General features: G+C 47.6%; 1 protein-coding gene across 1 annotated transcript in view; it reads right to left on the reverse strand.

Annotated features, from left to right (window-relative positions):
- Positions 1-1949: 1949 nt before the first annotated feature.
- LOC101827959 (uricase) overlaps positions 1950-18110 on the reverse strand; it is a 36703-nt gene continuing 20542 nt past the window's right edge. The window contains exons 5-8 of the mRNA XM_040751627.1: positions 10034-10217; positions 7282-7405; positions 5422-5505; positions 1950-2442 (exon numbers count right to left, since the gene is read on the reverse strand). Of these exons, the coding sequence (XP_040607561.1) occupies positions 2368-2442; positions 5422-5505; positions 7282-7405; positions 10034-10217 (467 nt within the window). The 3' untranslated portion in view covers positions 1950-2367. The remainder of the gene's footprint in view (positions 2443-5421; positions 5506-7281; positions 7406-10033; positions 10218-18110) is intronic.

An 18110-nucleotide genomic window follows, 5' to 3' on the forward strand; every position in this document is an offset into this window, starting at 1 on the left:
ACAGTACTTTATTGATAAATGCACAGGCAAATAACAGGACTTCCCCAACATCTCCTCTTTTCTGTTTAAACAAAAAGAAAGGTCTTAACTTTAACACAGTCAAATTGTATATAACAGAACAGTTATCAAGTAAGAACATAGTTACAATATTTTAGCAAGATTTAAAGAAAATATCATCCATCCCATCCTTGTGACACCATTCTGTTAATAGTTAATGGTTAATGGTTAATTAGTAACAAGACTATGCTATGGGCTAAGCATTTATAATTAACAATAAGTCTCCGTGTGGTTATTTGGGAGCCAGCTGGCGGGTCAGAGCTGACTGACAGGACAAAGAAAGTCTGACTGCAGCTGGGCAGAAGAGAATAGGCGGGACTTCCAGGGACACAGGGGAAGAGGAGGAGAAATCTCAGCACGTGGGATTCACCATCCAGATGCAGGGAGAGCAGGGTGTGCAGTGTGGAGATGAGGTAACAAGCCACACGGTAGGATGTAGATTAAAATTCATGGGTCATTTGGGTTCTAAGAGCTAGCTGAAGGCAAGGCCAAGCTCTCATACTTCATACTAAGTCCCTGTGTCATTATCTGCAGGCTGGTGGTCCTGATGAGAAAGTGCCACTACCGGAAGTTGTGAAGGTTGTTCAAATACACAGGTTTTAACTGTCAGTTTCTAAAGTTGTCTTTTTTAAGTTTTGTGGAATACATGCAATGGATAATATCAGGAGACTGATGTAAAACTTAACTGCCATTCAAGTCTGTACCCATTTTTAAGCCATCTATTATGTTTATATTCCTCTGATCGTGAAAGCAATGGGCATTTATAATTGGAAGGATCAGGAAAGTACATGATCCAAAGCAAAAGTCTCATTCATGAATCCTGTGCCCCCGGAGTCTCTGCCCTGGTGTTTTCAGAGAAGGGTGTTCTAGCCTTCTTCCCATGCACATGTCCATCCGTCTGTCTGTCGACTGGCTTAGCACTTAGTAAAAGTGGCCCTTTACACCAGAGGGACGCACCTTAGTCAAGGGAAGAAAAAGGATACTTACTTTAAATTCCCACATGTGCTAAATATCCTCCTATGGTTGAAGAAACAATGCAGCAGTGTCATAAAAGTATTGTGAGGCTAGAAATAAATCGCCAATGATATATGCCGAAAGTTTTCCTTTTAGAAGACAGTAAGAAATGGTCTTGTCTTTATTCATGCTAAGTGGTAGAGGAACTTAAAAGTACAATTTTTAAACTTAAATAATGTTTTCATTATTTGAGAATTTCATACAATTTGTTGTGATCATATTCATCTCCCATCCCAGTTCATCCCAGATCTTTCTCACTAACCCACCTTCATGCGCTCTCTCTCCCTCTCTCTCTCTCTGTCTCTCTCTCCCTCTGTCTCTCTCTCTCTGTATCTTTCTCTCTCTGTCTCTCTCCCTGCTCTCTCTCTGTCTCTCCTCTCTCTCTCTGTCTCTCTCTCCTCTCTCTGTGTCTCTGTGTGTGTTTCTCTCTGTCTATCTCTCTCTGTCTGTTTCTCTGTCTGTCTCTGTCTGTCTCTCTGTCTGTCTCTTTCTCTCTCTGTCTCTCCTCTCTCTCTGTCTCTGTGTGTGTGTTTCTCTCTGTCTGTGTCTCTCTCTGTCTGTCTCTGTCTCTGTCTCTGTCTCTGTCTCTCTCTCTCTCTCTCTCTCTCTCTCTCTCTCTCTCTCTCTCTTTCTCTATGTCTCACTCCCTGAGGCCTGACTACTTGACTACTTCTGGGCATGGAAACTTACCTGCAGTCTGGTTGACATACTAGGTGCCACACCCTTAAACAAAACTGACGTCCCCTCTTTCAGCAGCAACCAAATGCCAGTAACGGTGTGGAGTTTCCTGCACACCTGCCTCCTCCCTAGTGAGCTTTTGTCGGAATGCCAAAGTTTTCAAAAACACGAATATTCAGTCAGTTGAAGCCACTGTAGTGTTCTTTTCACATGATTTTATTGTATTTTCTGCACCACCCAGGCCTATCAGTAGGATGACAACCCTGTTTGCTTCTTAAATTTGGGTTCAGATTAATCAATATGGCACCCACCACTACTTCATGATTATTTTATTGATTATTTGATTCTAACGACTGATTGTTAGGCAGAAGGACACCAAGGCATCAAGGATAAGTATCTCTGTGATTCTTCTAACACTGCAGAGGGATTTTTAAGGAAACTGCCCACAGCCACGGAGAATGGTGTGCCTGCTACTATGGGAATCCACAAAATGCCTTGTTTGGAAACCAAGAAAGAAATTGCTTCATACAGAAGAAAGCAATCAATATCCTAAGTTGAAATTTTTCTGCAGGGAAACACTCAGTGCCCCCGGCATCACAATTGACAGGAGCCATAATGTCACAGCCTTGAAGGCAGCTTCCTCTTGACGGTCCCAGTAATTTTGCCGTAGGGATTGTCGAGAGGCAGCAAGACCTGTAGAGGAATCACAGGGTAGCTTCAGAGGTTTGAGGACAGCCTTCTCCTTTCCACAATCCAGTAATTTTCATCTTAGCACCTACATCCACTAAGGGATGGAAGCAGATGCAGTGACCCACAGCCAAGCCCTGGGCTGAGCTCCTGGAGTTCAGCTGGAGAGAGGGAGGAGGAATCATATGAACAAGGGATCAAGACCATGATGGGGAAAACCACAGAGACAGCTGACCCAAGCTAGTGGGAGCCCACGAACTATAGACTGACAGCTGAGCAACCTGCCAAACTAGACCTTCTGAATGTGGGTGACATTCAGAGGCTTGATCTATTGGCCGGGGGTGGGTAGTGGCAGGGAGTGGGGCTGGCAGTGGCAGCAGGACCTATCCCAGGGGCATGAACTGGCTTTTGGGAGCCCACTCCCTATGGTGGGATTCCTTTCTCAGCTTTGATACACAGGGAAGGGGCTTGGTCCCGCCTCAACTTGGTATGCCGGATTTTGTCCACTCCCCACGGAAGGAAGGCCTTACCCCCTCTGAGGAGTGCATGGGGTGGGAAGGGAGGAAGTGGAGGGGGTGGGAGAAGGAAGTGGGAACTGGGGTTGGCATGTAAAATAAAAAAAACTTTTCTTTAAAAACAAAAAAAGAATGTCACCAATTGTCGAGGAGGAAGCTGAATGCTCTCAGTAAAATTACCCCAAGTATGGTAGTGCTGGATTTTCCCTGGAATAGTCGAATGATGAGTTGATTTTGCAAAAGATATAGGAATTCTGAGAGATTTATATGTTATTTAGGGTCATTGTATATATGCATGAATGTGTATATGTGTATGACATATGTATGCATTTGGGGTGTGTGTGTGTGTGTACTGGAAAGAGGGTTGTGTGTGTCACACCTCTCTTGTAGAGGTCAGAGGAAATTTCTGTGTGGTTTCACCTCTCTTTTGCCTTTATATGGGGCTCAGCGTTCTGACTCGAGACTTGCGTATCAAGCACCTGCTGAGCCATCTCCCAGTCTCTCACTAAACTTAGATCTCATCAGTTGGGCTACACCGGCTGGCCAGTGAGCTCAGGGGTGGTGTGGTCTCCACTTCCTCAGTGCTGTAACTACTGACACTTGTTACAGCACTTGGCTCTTTCCATAGGCACTGGGGAACCAAACGTGGGTCCCCTTTACTGACCAAGCCATTTCACCTGCCACCAAGAGGCATTTTGCTTGTTAGACACTATGATATAGCTGTTTCTAAATGCATTGTACGATCCTGCTTTTAAAAATGCAATGACTACACTTGACCTGCTCTTGATAACTCACTTGGGACATCCATCACCGTCTACAGCTATAACTCAGATCATCTGAATTACATAGAAGATCATCTGAGGTCCACGGGGTGCTATGCTACATGGATCCAGACAGCTGTGTTTAGAGTCCCTCTATCTTCCCACCCTGTCACTTGTCACTCCCCAGCTGTTGTCACTGGGCCTCAGCTTCCTGCTTCTCATACGTTGCCTTCACGTGGTACACACACATCTCAGTGTCCAAATGTGACTGAGGCTGTCCCCCTCGGTGTGAGGACACTTTACTTGGGCACAGGTCCTTTTCTATTTTATTTTTTATTACAGAGTTCTGCATGCCAGGCACTGCTGGGATCTAGAAAGGATCGTCCCCTGCTGCTTCTTTTTATATTCCTCTCTGCGACCACCAACCCCTCCACAAACACTCACTCACTCCCAGCTCTGGAGGGGACAGATGTGGGGAAGGCTCGGTGGGCCCCACAGAAATCCTCTTGACTGTGCTGTGAGCTGAGCATTCGTCAGGTCCCTTTTCTGTTTGGAGCTCATTTATTTTGCCTCCGGCAGGCATGGCCAAGACTGTTTTCAGATCTATCTCCCACCCTTTAACGGGTAATCATACCAAAAAGCTTTCTGTCCTCGTTCACAAATGCAGCTCGCTGCCAGCCGTCCCTTCCTCTGAGGTAAACAGTGTTGCCTGTCCTTTTAGCTGAGTGAACTTGGGGCCAAACTTTCTGTCTCCTGCCAGTCAGGGCCGTAGGTCATCTCTTACAAGATAAGTAAGCCTCATGCCTGTTTCCCAGAACCCATGGCAAGCGTCTGCCTGTGGCCGATGGTGCTGAGTTGGTAGAATCCACCAGCATTGTTTGCAAAAGAGAAATCAGGGCCCTGGTGGGAGGGATTGAAAGGCTTCTGGGTCGGAGGTCCCAGAGTGTAAGAGCTTCTCTTCCGTTAACCACGTGCATCCAAAGACTGCCTCTTCCTTACTCCCTCACATACACTAAACACAGTTACCCCAAACGATGCTACAGATGGGTCACAAGGCCTGTCACTGAAAATGTGCATGGGGCAGGGACAGTTCTGATCTCCCAGGAAGTGACCACAGAGGCCACCAACCAAAGCCCCGGGCCACCTAGTCAGACAATCTGATTGTGGCAGCTAAGAAAAAGCCAGGGCTGTATGTATGCTCCCTGAAACAAGGTTCTCTTTGAAACACGAGTTTCTTATTCTTGCCATCTGTAGCACAAACACACTTCCATCTCTCCCCAGTGTGTTGTGCGCTCCTGAATTGACTATTTAATCAAAAGGTGGGCACGATAATAGAAAATGAAAATCCAATCTTGCCTTCTCCCTACTGCCTCGTGATGGGAGATTAACGCAGCTGCGACCTTCCCCAACACTCTCCCAAGGAGATCTTAGAGCCGTTTCCTTGGGCACACTCTGTTCCTTCTTTTTGTTCCTCCCTGCAACTTACAACCCTCCTCTATAATCACTCAGCCACTTCTAGAGCACTCAGCCTCGGGCATTGAAAGACCTGGAGTTGAAGAGGGTTCTAATCAGTGACAACTATAAATATATTCCCCAAAGCCGGCAGCTGCTACAGGTTTTAGGCAGTGGTATTGTCCCAAGTCGACAAGGAAACTAACTGAAGGAGACAGGGCAGAAATGTGCTTTCAATATTTTTAAAACTCTCTTACCTCTTCCTTGTTGATCAGCCCCATTTTGGACATGTCGATGTTGACGTAGTGAATGTTGGGGAGGCTGACTTCCATGTCTTCTATCTGGAATCCACGACAGCATGTGTTACACTTGGCACGGCGGGTCTCTCCCTTCCTCCGCCCACCTTGACCACTTCATGGGGCCATGATTGTGACTTTAAGGCGCCCTCCCATGCTCCTCTGCTCCAGTCTCTGTTCCCCCACCAGTCTTCCTATGAGACGGGTGGGAGGCCCATTCCTCTCTCCTCAGTATAAAACCTCTGAAGAGCTCAGGCTCCCAGGGTGATCCCTAACATTCATAGGCCCCAGGATAAGTGTGAAACTGCAAATCCATCCATATGCATGACAAAGATTTAGGGAACTCTACATTCCGAATTTACAAAAATACTTTTGTTAGATCTATAAGGTAAGGCTCTAATCTCAAGTTCTGGCTCTTGGTGACACTGTGTGAGGACATGGGAAAAGCCAACCCCAGACCTTGGGCCAGCCTGTCTTCCCTCCTGGAGTGTAAGGATAGATATTCTCCTTGTGTGTCAAGCCACATCCGTTTCTCCAGTCCACTCCTAGGCCTAAGAATGTGCACCCAGTGGCAGGAGCCTCCAAGGACAAAGCAGGTCTCTAGGAGAGATTTGGCTGAGTCTCCATGCTGCTGGGTAAAACATTCTGGGGGAGGGGCTGTGAGCACCTGAAGAGCCTGCTCCCTCCGTTTCTCCAACTCGACCATGTGGAGGTAGGTGCAGCAGAGGCACGCTTGATGGAGTATTCCTACAGCGCTAGGCAGAGAAGCCCTTCTGGTCCAGGTGATGCTTCTTTCTCTTCATTCAGTATGGCCTTGGCCCATGCTTTCTTGGCCGTACTTCTACAATATCATCCCAAAAGACTCCTAACCTGTGGCCCATCATGCTTTTTCTCGTACCGCTCCCAGTGATCCCTCTAGAACACAAATCCTGCCATGCTAAACTGTGCTGTAACACAAGCCTTTAGCGGCTCTCCAGGTAAAGCATAGACTCTAAACAAGCCGATAAATGTCCTCTTGTCACCTTACACCTGCACACAGGAAAGTATGTCCTCTCTAGCATGTCACACACGGCGGTTGGTCCTTAACAGTAAATGTCTATGTCATGCCACCTCCTGTCCCCACAGCTGTGCTGCTCCCTCACCCTTGAGTATAAACCCAGATTCTGCTTACTTGTTTCTGAAGACTCGCCCAACCCTCTATCTGGTGCTACCCCTTACACCGGAGTTAAACTCTTCCCCCGTATTTCCATAATAACCCTATTACTGTTTTTTTTTAAACTTCCCTGTTTTCTTTGTTCACTTAACGATGGATTGTTTGAGTGCAGGGGACCATGTCTATCTTATCTTTATATCCCTTGGGTCCTGCCAGAGTCACGATGTCCAGAAACATCAATAGCTAGATAGACAGATAGGTGGGTGGGTGGATGGATGGATGAGTGGGTGGATGGAGGGAAGGAAGGATGGAAGGATGGATTAAGTCTCTCTACACCTATCATTAACACCTCGAAACACAGGACCTCTGTGCAGCTACCTCTCCATCAAGGCACGGAAGTGGCCTGAACCTGAAGTTTAAATTTGTGGTAGGCTGAAGGAGCCGACGGGAATTTTCAACAAAACTGGAGCGGCGGCCCGTGTTTCTAGGTTGAGCAGATTTCTCCGTTCTCTGCTCTCTTCTCACTTGCTATAACAGGCTTCTGAACAACACCATATGCCACTTCTCATGTGTCTTCCACTTTCCTGTTTTAGCCCTCAGCTCTGTCTTAAGGCTGACAGGAGGCACAGTTTCTCCCAGTCCTCAGAATGACGAGTGACAGAGCATACCTCAGGAACCTGGCTCAGGGACAGGACTTGTATGTCATAGAGCGTCTTCTGCACCGAAGGTGAGTATTCGCCTCTGTCGTAGGGCCCGGCGAATTTCTTCAGGACGATGTCCCGGACAGTGCTCCTAGAGCACAGAATGGGAGACTGAAGGAGCCCGTATGATTTGTTAGGAACTTGTTACAAAACTAAGAAGTGGGAGCCCCCAAAAAAAACATTTTATGGATGGCTCTATAGGATTATTATTCTGAAATGCCAAAATGAAAACCAGTGAAATCCACTTCACATTCCCTCTTTCCCTCTTTTTCTCTCTGTCTCTGTCTCTCTCTCTCTCTCTTTCTCTCTGTCTCTCTGTCTCTCTCTCTCTCTCTCTCTCTCTCACACACACACACACACAGCATTAAACAAACACTAAAGCCTCTACCTCTTATGTCATGTCAGACTTCTACCATGGATTCAGACTCCCAAGCACAAGCCCCCTCCCTGCTGTGCTGAGCAACTTCCTTAAACTGTTGCCTCAGAGATCTTAGTGCCATTCTGTAAACCAAACACCTTATGTGAGTAAAACCACGGAATCCTTATACAGCTGAGGCAGCGCCATGATTAATTAGCCCATGTTTAAAGATGATGACTCCGAGCTCACAACTTCAGCCCCCTCCTCTGAGCCCTTTGTCTTTAGCCTGAAGGGCTCCCCTGCTTGGCATGTTCAAACTGAGCATCTTCTCCATGCCAATAGGGGAAGGCTCCAGCTACCCAGGGAGAGTACTTGAAGCAAGCAAGGGAAAAGAGGCTCTTTTTCAGGCATTTAAAAGCCTCTCGCACAATAAAAAGAGCAGATAAAAACTACCAGTGGGAGGATGCTTGGTAGGGGGAGGAAGATCCCAGCTCATCCCGGGGTGGAAGTGTCTGACAAGTAGCGTTTCAGCAAGGGAGTGACATCCACAGTGGAAAGCAAGGCTCTTCAGAAGCCTACGTGTTCCTTGTCAGAGACTTCACAAAACTCACACCTCTACATGGTTCAAGCATCTGTCATTTACTCTGTGTGCGTGTGGTGTCTGTGTCTATGTGTCCCTGTGTCTTGTGTGTGCATGTCTGTGTGTGTGTGAGACTGTGTGTGCCTGAGTGTGTGTCTGTACGACTGTGTTGTGTCGTGTGTGTGTATGTGTGTGTGCCTGTGTGTCTGTATGTGTCTGTGCCTGTGTGTGTCTGTTAGTCTTGTGTCTATGTGTCTTGTGTGTATGTGTGTGTATGAGAGACTCTGTGTGTCTGTGTGTCTTGTGTCTATGTGTCTCGTGTGTATGTGTGTGTGCGTGCCTGTCTGTGACTGTGTGTCTAGGTCTTGTGGGAGTGTCTGTGTGCATATTTCAGCCAATGCATGTGTGTGTGCATCTGTAAGGAACACAGAAGTCAACCTCAGGTGCTTTGCCAGTTGCTCTCCAGTTTTTAGTCCTTAACACCAGGTCTCTGATACTTACCTGGAGTTTGCCACTGATTCAGCCAGTGAGCTGCGGGGATCGCCTGGCTCCATCTCCCCACCACTGGGTCACAAATACACACCATGATGCCTGGCTTTTCTGTGTGAGTTCCGGGGCCCAAATGCAGGTCTCCATGCTTGCAATGCAAACGCTCTCCTGAATGAGCTCTCTCCTCAGCCCCGTTAACAAAACTCTCAGAGGAATTGGAGCTTAGCCTGTGGGTGACCAATTGTCACCATTTTCCTAAAACCAATGGGTTTCCTGGGACATGGAAGTTTCAGGATTGAAACCAAGAACATCTCTGGCAAGCCAGGAGAGATTAGAAGCTTAATTCAGGCCCTCTGCATTGCTGGAAGGGCTAGGTGTTATCTCCGTCTGATGGAGTCCAGCAGCAGAAATGTCACTTGGGGTGTTGTTAGCGATCAAAATTCTCACAAGGCCCAGGAGTGAGCCCAGTAACTTGCTTCTCACAATGTCCTGAGTAATTTCACTGTGCACATGACTGAGAGGCCCTGGTATAGTCTGAAAAAGAGAGCCTGGGAAGGCAGCTTGCCATGTGAGCACAGGGATCTACGTCCCGTCTCCATCACCCACACTAAAAGCTGCAAGTTATTCTACGTTCTTAATCCCAGCACTAAGCAGAACACAGACAGATCCTGGGCTAGCCAGCAAGCCTAGACTAATAAGCAAGCCCCAGGTCCCAGTAAGAGGCTGTCACAAAAACTGAGGTGGATAACTGGTGAGAAACAGCACCAGAATCGTTCTCTGGGCTCCACAGTCATGTGCGTACACACTGTTAGTATTCAGGCATCTTACTGGCCTGCCCTTGGGGTTCTGACAGGATCCGGCCTCAGCTGCAGCCACTGAGGGCACCACCTGTGCACATTCACTGTGTTCCCTTTTTTAAAAGGGCCCTGCCCACCTCTCCTCCCTCCCTCTCTGTCTTCCCCTCTTCCCTCTTTCCTCTCTCCTGCTGCTCCAGTCTCTGGAGGCTGGTCTCCCCCTCCCCTTTCCCTTTTTACAATCCTTTTCCCCTAATTAAAAAAATCCCTCTGCTTGAACTCTGTTGCGTGGTGTCTTGTCTCTCAAGCCGCTTTTCTTAAATTACAACACACACACACACACACACACACACACACACACACGCACGCACGCACGCACGCACGGGGGGGATGGAGAAGTTCCTGAAGGGCCACGAAGCTCAGTTGACTGGCCGCTAAGTTTCTTCTTTGATCCACTAACCTGGCCTAGCTCTAGGTCCCAGTGCCCGCCACACATACCATGTAGCCTCAAAGTCCACGTCGCGCCTCTGGTAGCGCCACTTGCAGTACACCTGAGTGGCGAAGCACCGGTCTTTCACCTCGGGGAGAGTGGTGAACTGGTCCTTGATGAACCCTTCAAACCCAGACTGGGTTGTTTTCAACACCTTGAGGTCTTTGATTCCAGAGTGGATGACTGGAGGTGCTGATGGGGACAAAAGGGTGGGGCGGGTGAGGACAAGCAGAGCCGTGCGCTCTCCCAGATAGCGGCAGCGGCAGCCGGGAAGGTGCTGGCCACAGAAACAGGCACACTGTGCCTCCATCTTCTCCTGCCCCACGATCCTTCTCTGTGGATTGATGGACTCTGCCCTACTGCCTGAGGGAATTAGAAGGTCCAAGAATCTATCCATCCACGCTAAAAAACGGCTTCCTCCTGGGCACCTGTGAGGGTGTCTCAGCCAAATCTTTCTTTTTTCTTTTCTAGATTTTTAAATTTAAATTAGAAATAGTCTTATTTTACATATCAATTCCATTTCCCTCTCCCTCCCATCCTCCCATGCCCCCCACCAATGGCCCATCCCATCCCCCCTTCTGCTCCCCAGGGAGGGTGAAGCCTTCCATGGGGGAATCATCAAAATCTGTCACATCATTTGGAGCAGGTCCTAGGCCCTCCACCATGTGTCTAAGCTGAGAGACTATCCCTCTATATGGGCTGCTCTTCCAAAGCCCATTCAGGCACTAGGGATAAATACTGATACACTATCAAAGACCCCATAAATTGTCCAGGCCTCCTAACTGACATCTATGTTCAGGGGGCCTGGTTTGATCCTAAGCTGGTTTCCCAGATATCAGTCTGAGATCCATGAGATCCCCCCATGTACAGGCCAGCTGTTTCTGTGGATTTCCTCAGCCTGGTCTTGAAACTCCTCCCTCTCTACAACTGGATTCCAGGAGTTTGGCTCAGTGCTTAGCTGTGGGTCTCTGCTTCTGCTTCCATCAGCTACTGGATGAAGGCTCTAGGATGGCTTATAAGGTAGCCATCAATCTCTCATTATAGGGAAAGGGCATTTAAGTCAGTCTCTCCACTATTGCTTACATTCTTAGTTGGGGGTCATCCTTGTAGGTCTCTGGGCATTTGCCTACTGCCACATTTCTCTTTAAACCTACAATGTCAGTCAGATCATCTTATGTAACACAAGGTGCATGCCGTTCAAACAGCCGCGGTTTTGACGTGAGTTGATGAGACACTGAGGAGCGTGTCTTCTCTCTGCCACTGAGATCCCTTTCCTGCAATATGTCATCAGGATGATCCCCAGTGGCTGGGGCCCTCAATCACCGCTATACCCTAAGAACACCTGATGCCCTGGTGGGTGTAAGCTCAGCCAAGGCCAGTCAACCTTGTGATAGTGTGGACTCAGAGCAGACAAAGAGGGGGACTAAGGCTGCTGGTGCAGGCGTTGACCTGCACGGTTGAAGCCCACAGACTCCTGGGTTTGGGCTGAAGCTGCTTCATGGGTACCAGGGGTTGGAGAAGGAATGAAGATGACGAAGGGGATAAGTGGCATCTTCTCTCTCAAGTGCCCCTCACAGGGAATGGGTGGTGGAAGGTGATGGGCACATTTGGAAGATGCTGCCTACTGTGTGCCAAGTAGTGCTAGCCCAGGGCCTGTGGCAATACGGTGTCACAAAAACATCTCTCACATCCTAAGAGACTGGAACTTTTGTTTACCTCATCATAACCTGAGTTAATAATGAACCTTGAGGTTACTCAAGACTTGACGCTGCTGTCCTACTGTGTACTGGTTTGTTTAACCTATCTTCAAGAACACAGTGCGACAGCCAACCTTACTTACCTTGGGTTTCCCAGGTAATCAACTCTTACAGTCTAAGCTGATGCATAGCTTAAATCTGACATTCAGCCCATGCCCTGAGAGAGATACATGTGTGCTATGACTATCACTTGCTGCAAACAGAAAATAGAACAAAAGCAGCCTTGTGAAATAGCAACCAGCCATAAATACTGACGGCAGCATGCGGATACTACCTAAAGACACTGTTTGTTTGTTATCTGGGTCAGCTGGAGTCAGGAGAGTCTCATCCCCTGCAAAACTCTGTTAAAGAGTTCTGAAATCTTGCCTCCTTCCTTCCCCCATGCTATTCATTCCACGCCATTCAATAAACACAAAGGGAAAGCAGTTTGTTAGGGACACATGGACAGATAGGTCGAACAAGGCAGGCAGGCGCAGATTGAGACTCATACAACAGAAGACACCAGGAGAAAGAAATAGAGAATTCAGATCTGGGCTTACTGTTGGTAAAAAGAAACTACTCCAGCAGGGAAGCCTCAGGTTCCTTCTCCTTAACGCAGCGCAGACTTATTTTGGATTCTCGCTGATGCATTTAACCAGTGCAAGGACCCAGAGGAGGGAGGGTTTGTACAGAGCGAGGGAGAGGACATTCTTTATCTTCACGTATCAAACAAACTGTAGCTGTAGCAGTGTAGTGGGACCCAGATAGGGCGTGGCACTGGCACACTGGGAAAGCCCAGGATGTGCTCAGCAGACAGCGAGAACCAAAGCCAGTCAGAGTCGTGAGGCACAGTTGTCCCTAACGGCTGCAAACGTCTCCCTGAGCATGAATAAGGCAGCCTGAGCAAGCCCTCATGAGGTGAGGGAATTTGGATGGACACCTGGAAGTTTAGTGCTGGGAAATCTATAGCACCACAAAATTCAGTAATGTACAGCACCATGGCCTTGTTTGCATGCATGGGCTGGCGAGGACAGGGGACATTTCGGGAGCATTTGAAAAACTCCTGGAGTCTCATAGCAGGGTTCTTAAGGCTGCTTCTTCTCAGTCTCTAAGTTGGTCCTGACAAATGGCTATCTTTTATGGCCTGTCCAGTCTAAAAGTCAAACGTCAGAGTTCCTGGCATCTCTATATGATCTTAATAAAAGAAGAAAATAATTCACAGGCCACAATTAAAACCGGAGAGCCAGGCATGGAAATCCACATCTATAACTTCAATGCTTGGAAGGCTGAGGCAGGACAATCGCCACAGCTGCAAGCCAGCCTGGCATTATATAGCAAGAAGTGTCAAAAGGCACCAACAAAACTCTTCGAAACACCAGGGTTTTCCTTGAGACCTGTGTGGCTTCAGTTCCTGTGACTCACTCCAGAGCCAGATAAGCAATGCCTATCTTTTGATATTTTCAAAGCTACATGAATCCTACCATCAGGGAACGCGATGGCCAGAGGTTAGTGGTAGACCTGCTGATCCAGTATGTTCTGATAAACAAAGCACTCTGTGTAGAATGTCCTAGGATAAACCGGCAGCATGACAGAAAAATTTAACTTCCGGAAGTTCTCCTTGGATGCTGCACTCAAAGAAAGACCAATAGGCAGCTGCCAGCAAAGCCTTGGTGCCTTCAGCAGCCTGGGTTTGTCTACTTCTATTCTTTGCATTTTCTCTTGGACCTGGGTGCTGAACCACCCAGGGGCCTTTGCATGCTAGGCAGGTACTCTGCCAGCACACTGCAGTCTTGGCCCAGGGTCTGAATCTATCAAGGCACTGGTCCCACCAAGTCAGTAATCAACTGCGGTGCACCAGTCTCGAACCCAAGAGAACCACATCTGTGCCAAGGAGCAAGACAGTGGACTCTCCCTTGCCTCGACAGTTGACTTCCTCCAGTGCCGCCGTTTGCCTCCCCCGCACCCTCGGTTTCTCACACTCCAGGTAGCAAAGGAGAAGAAAAAGGCATCAGCTTTGGCTGAAACTGTGCAGTTGGTAAGCCTCTGGCCAACGCCTGCCCAAGGCATCTTCTTACTGAGTCCTCAGAAGTCTGCAGAGTGAATGTTTTCATGCAGGAGAATTTCATTCCTGCGCTCGTCATCACACAGCAAGAAATGGGCAGAGGTGGGGTTTAAATTCAGCAGCACACCATGAGATTCTATGTCTCTCTGCCCACCTTTTAGATCATTCTCCATCTGTTCAGGGTTTCTCCTTCCGTAAGCTCTGTTTGCCTCATTTCAGGACTTCAAGAGGGCTTTCCAGGAGACATGGCTGCCACCTCCCATCTGTAGCTGGCTTGGTGGACCCTAGTCTTTGAAAAGCTTCTCCATCATCCGATGGGTAGTGAAGGGTCACTTTCCTGTGCATCCTGAAAGCCCTTACATTTTTACAGGGACTATGGAGATGACTCAGCAACTAAGAACAATGCTTGCCCTGGCAGAGGCCCCAAGTTCAGTTCCCAGCACCCATATGGTTGGCTCACAACTCCAGCTCCAACGGTATTTGATGCTTCTGAATTCTATGGGTACCTGCACTCATGTGTACACACTCAACACAGACACAGACAGTACACATACTTTTAAAAGAATAAAAAATAACGTAGTAAGATATTGTTTGTGATTTAATAAAGTCACTAAAGGTCAGGATGCAAAGCTAGCCACAGCCATAGAAGCTGGGCAGGGATGACACACACCTTTAATCCCAGGACTCTGGAGACAGAGGCAGATGGATCTCTGTGAGTTCAAGGCCACTCTGGGCTACATGAGAGTGAATCAGTCTAAAAGAGGAAAAGAACCATCCCAGAACTAGAGTGGTCTATAAGACAGGAATGGGCAATCAGTCTTGGGCAATTAGTTTCCAGAAACTTTGAGGATAGGATCTCCACAGCCTTGGTAGAGGTACGAACTCTCTGGTGGCTGCTTTGCTTTTCTGATCTTCAGCTTGACCCCTAATATCTGTCTCTGGGTTTTTATTATTTTCATTACAAAATAAACTTTTGAAAAGGACAAATTTCCTATGAGTTTCCAACAAAGAGTGACTCCAGTCATCATTACAAACTAGTTAGTAGAATGCATCCCTCAGTCACTCCTGAAAAACAAAATCTCAAGGAAATGAAATAGAAGACAATGGACCAGAGCTGAAACAGACAGCAGAACCCTTTGAAGGTGGATGAAAAAGTGAAGGAAGACACAGGCTAAAAGTCCCTGCTGCCATTTTCCAGTGAAGCTGCCTTTCATCTCCACCATCCGCCCCTCAGGCTTTGGCTCCTCCCATAACCTTACTCGTGAAAGAGTGGTGTTGCACGTCTAGAATCCCCAACATTGGCATTCAAAGTTCCCTCCATTCAAGCCCAGTGCCCTTCCTCCACACCATTCTCCCTCTGCACAAAAACTCTGGCCCTGGAGGAATCACTTCCCCTCTTCGGCTTTCTCATCTTTGAAATGGCGATGTCAGCCATCCTTGGGTTTTGGAGTTGACATGTGATGAGGTAATACACACAGAACAGCCTCTGTGTCCAAAGTGCACTGTGCAAGTCGCCATGCTGGTCTTTCCACAACTGACTCTTCCACACCGGTGCTAACCATCTGGCTTCCTGTGCTTCCCATGCCCTGCAGGCCTGCTGGCCTCAGAAACCAAGGCCCTTCATCCTGGGTCCCACCAGCCCCGGGGTGACACGTATCCATCCACCTTTTAGAGTGACAGCCCTGCCTGGCCACCTTGAAATGATTTGTTTCCCTACCAGACTCTGGGAACAGAGAAAGGCCTTGCATTTTTAAGTGTGGTTTGGCATCAGATCCCCACAGAATAAATGTCTTCTGTTCTCACGGACAATTAACCATTCCCAGTTTTGTCAGAGCAGAAGCCAGCAGCTCTGGTACCCTCCATCGCTGTGAGCCACACCAACAAAAACTATCCCCTCTGAATCTTGAAAGATTTTTTTTCTCTCCTTGGCACTCGTTAGACATACTGGATGAAATCAGAGCTATTTTATCTTCTCTGTTGGCGGTGCCCCAGCCTGCTAAGCACTGGTAAACCCTGCGGCTTTCAAATCCATGGGGCCATCAACTAAAAATGTGCTCACACACACACTCTCTGAAGAGATCCCAATTTAGATCCACAAGAAGTAATTCAACCAAAAGCAGTGTCCTTCCCTGGGCACCATCTGAGGAAAGGACTTCAACAGCCCAGGTCTCTCCGCCATGGTTGCGGGGGTAACGCAACAGGGAGATTTTTCACATTTTATATTGCTGCCACATAATCTCTTCAGTTGCCAGCGTCCTCCTACACACTCAGCAAACTCCGGTTTCTCTCTCAGAGAAGCGTGTATCTACCCTTTAGCTCTCTAAGGGAAAGAAACTGACTGTGAATTAACAGAAAACAAACCCAATCCCTTACCTACGCATCAGGTGTCAAGAAGTACAAAGCTTTACTGAGCTGAGGGGGAAAAAAATCTCCTGTCATGAAGAGGATAATTGCTTCCACAGTTAACGCCTCCAAAAATGGACAAGAATAGCGCAAAGGGGGATATTTTAAAACTATATTATGTCATTCTACTATGAAGTCTCAAACTTGTAAAAGGGCTAGGGAAAAGCAAAGACCCACTAAATAGTGTTTGCCTCTGTTGATCCTTCTGCTCCCCCAAATATCTCCAAAGGCCAGACTGTGTAATTCGGGGTAGGGGTAGGGGCTGGAGAGATGACATCACCAGGCAGAGATCTAACTTGGCTTTAGTTTGGCTGGGTAACAAGGGAGGTGATTTTAGGACCTTGTGTCTGCCAGGAACTTCTCTTATGGAAGGACCAGAAAACTTCAGTCTGAGCATCGAAGGATGGAAGCAGCTGTCTTAGAGTAGCCTCTCCGGTGAGCCCTGTACTCCTTCTGTCTGCCTAGCTTGTTGTCCCTTAAACCTACCTGATGTGGCCCTGGGCTTTGATTTCACCATCTTCGTTGCTTATCTCTAGCTCCTAGCAACCTTCATATCAGTAAATGGGAGTGCAGTATCTCGTATTTACAGTCTCTTTCATCTTCCATTTCTCTGTTTGACTTTTGGTTTGACTGGTATGCCTTTGTCGTTTTTTTTTTTTTTAAGAGTCAGAACAGGAGCCAATGGATGCTTAAATAATTGTGAATTTTAATTCGAATATTGCATATTGCAGAGGTTTGGGGACTAATTTAGTACAAATTACTAACTGCCCTACCACAGTGCTGTCCAGGCTCAGCTAAGCTCCTGGTCTAGAAGAGAAAGCAGTTAGGGGGTTCAATGCTGCAGGCTGTATCCTGCATGCAGAGCCTAGTTCTCCTATCAGGGCATGGGAAGTCACCAATAGCAGAACAGTCTTTGACCCTAGGGTGAGCAGATGTCTCTCTCCTGCGGATGCTCCCAAGGAACCAGTCAACTTTGAAATATTCAAGTTTTGAACGTGATGAGGTGTCTGTAAAGGGTCCACCAAGAAGGAACAATATAATGGATTTTGGAGCAACTCCAGGACCTATGGCATCCAAGACTCAGCAGGCTTCCCAGATTGTTCAAGGAAACAGGAGGGAGTTCAGTAACCAGGTGAAACACACTCATTTTCTTAGGGGGGGTCCCTTGGGAATTTACATGGATGAGTGTGTGACTGAGGACATGTGCTGGGGGAGGGAGAATTCTCCCCCAACAAACCACAGGGCTTTGTAACACCGGCCTTCACTGTGTAAGTTGGAATGTATGAGTTAATGATTATTTTCTCAGTAAACCTACACAAGGACATTGCTTCTTTTTTCTTTGTGTGTGTGTTGGTGTGCGTGCACATGTGTGTGTGTGTGCATGTGTATGTTGGTGTGTATGCATGTGTGTTGGTATGTGTGAGTGTGTGTGAGTGCATGAATGCATACATCTCTGTTGCTCTTCACCTAATTACCTTGAGACAGGGTCTCTGGAAGGTCACTATTTTGACTAGGCTGGCTGACCAGCAAGCTCTTGGCATCAGACTGTCTTAACCTCCAAGTACTGAGGTCCCATGCACAAGCATCCATGCAATGGGTACTATTGATTCAAACCCAAGTCTTCATGCCTTCACAGAAAGAGTTCTTACCCTCTGAGCCGTCTCTCCATGGACATTGCTTATGAAGATGAATATAGCATGACTTCATGCCACAATTCCTTCCATGTTAATGCTTAGATGGTAAACAAATTAGTACTTGGACTTTGCCACAAAAAAGAACGTACACCTCTGCTCTCAAAAGAGAAATGGGGTACAGATGGTTTCACATGTGTGCACGCACACAGCCGCACCCATTGCTCATGGGACCGGAACCCACTCACCGCAC

The sequence above is a fragment of the Mesocricetus auratus genome, unplaced genomic scaffold (assembly GCF_017639785.1).
Source record: "Mesocricetus auratus isolate SY011 unplaced genomic scaffold, BCM_Maur_2.0 Super-Scaffold_100009, whole genome shotgun sequence".
In the NCBI taxonomy this organism is placed as follows: Eukaryota; Metazoa; Chordata; class Mammalia; order Rodentia; family Cricetidae; genus Mesocricetus; species Mesocricetus auratus.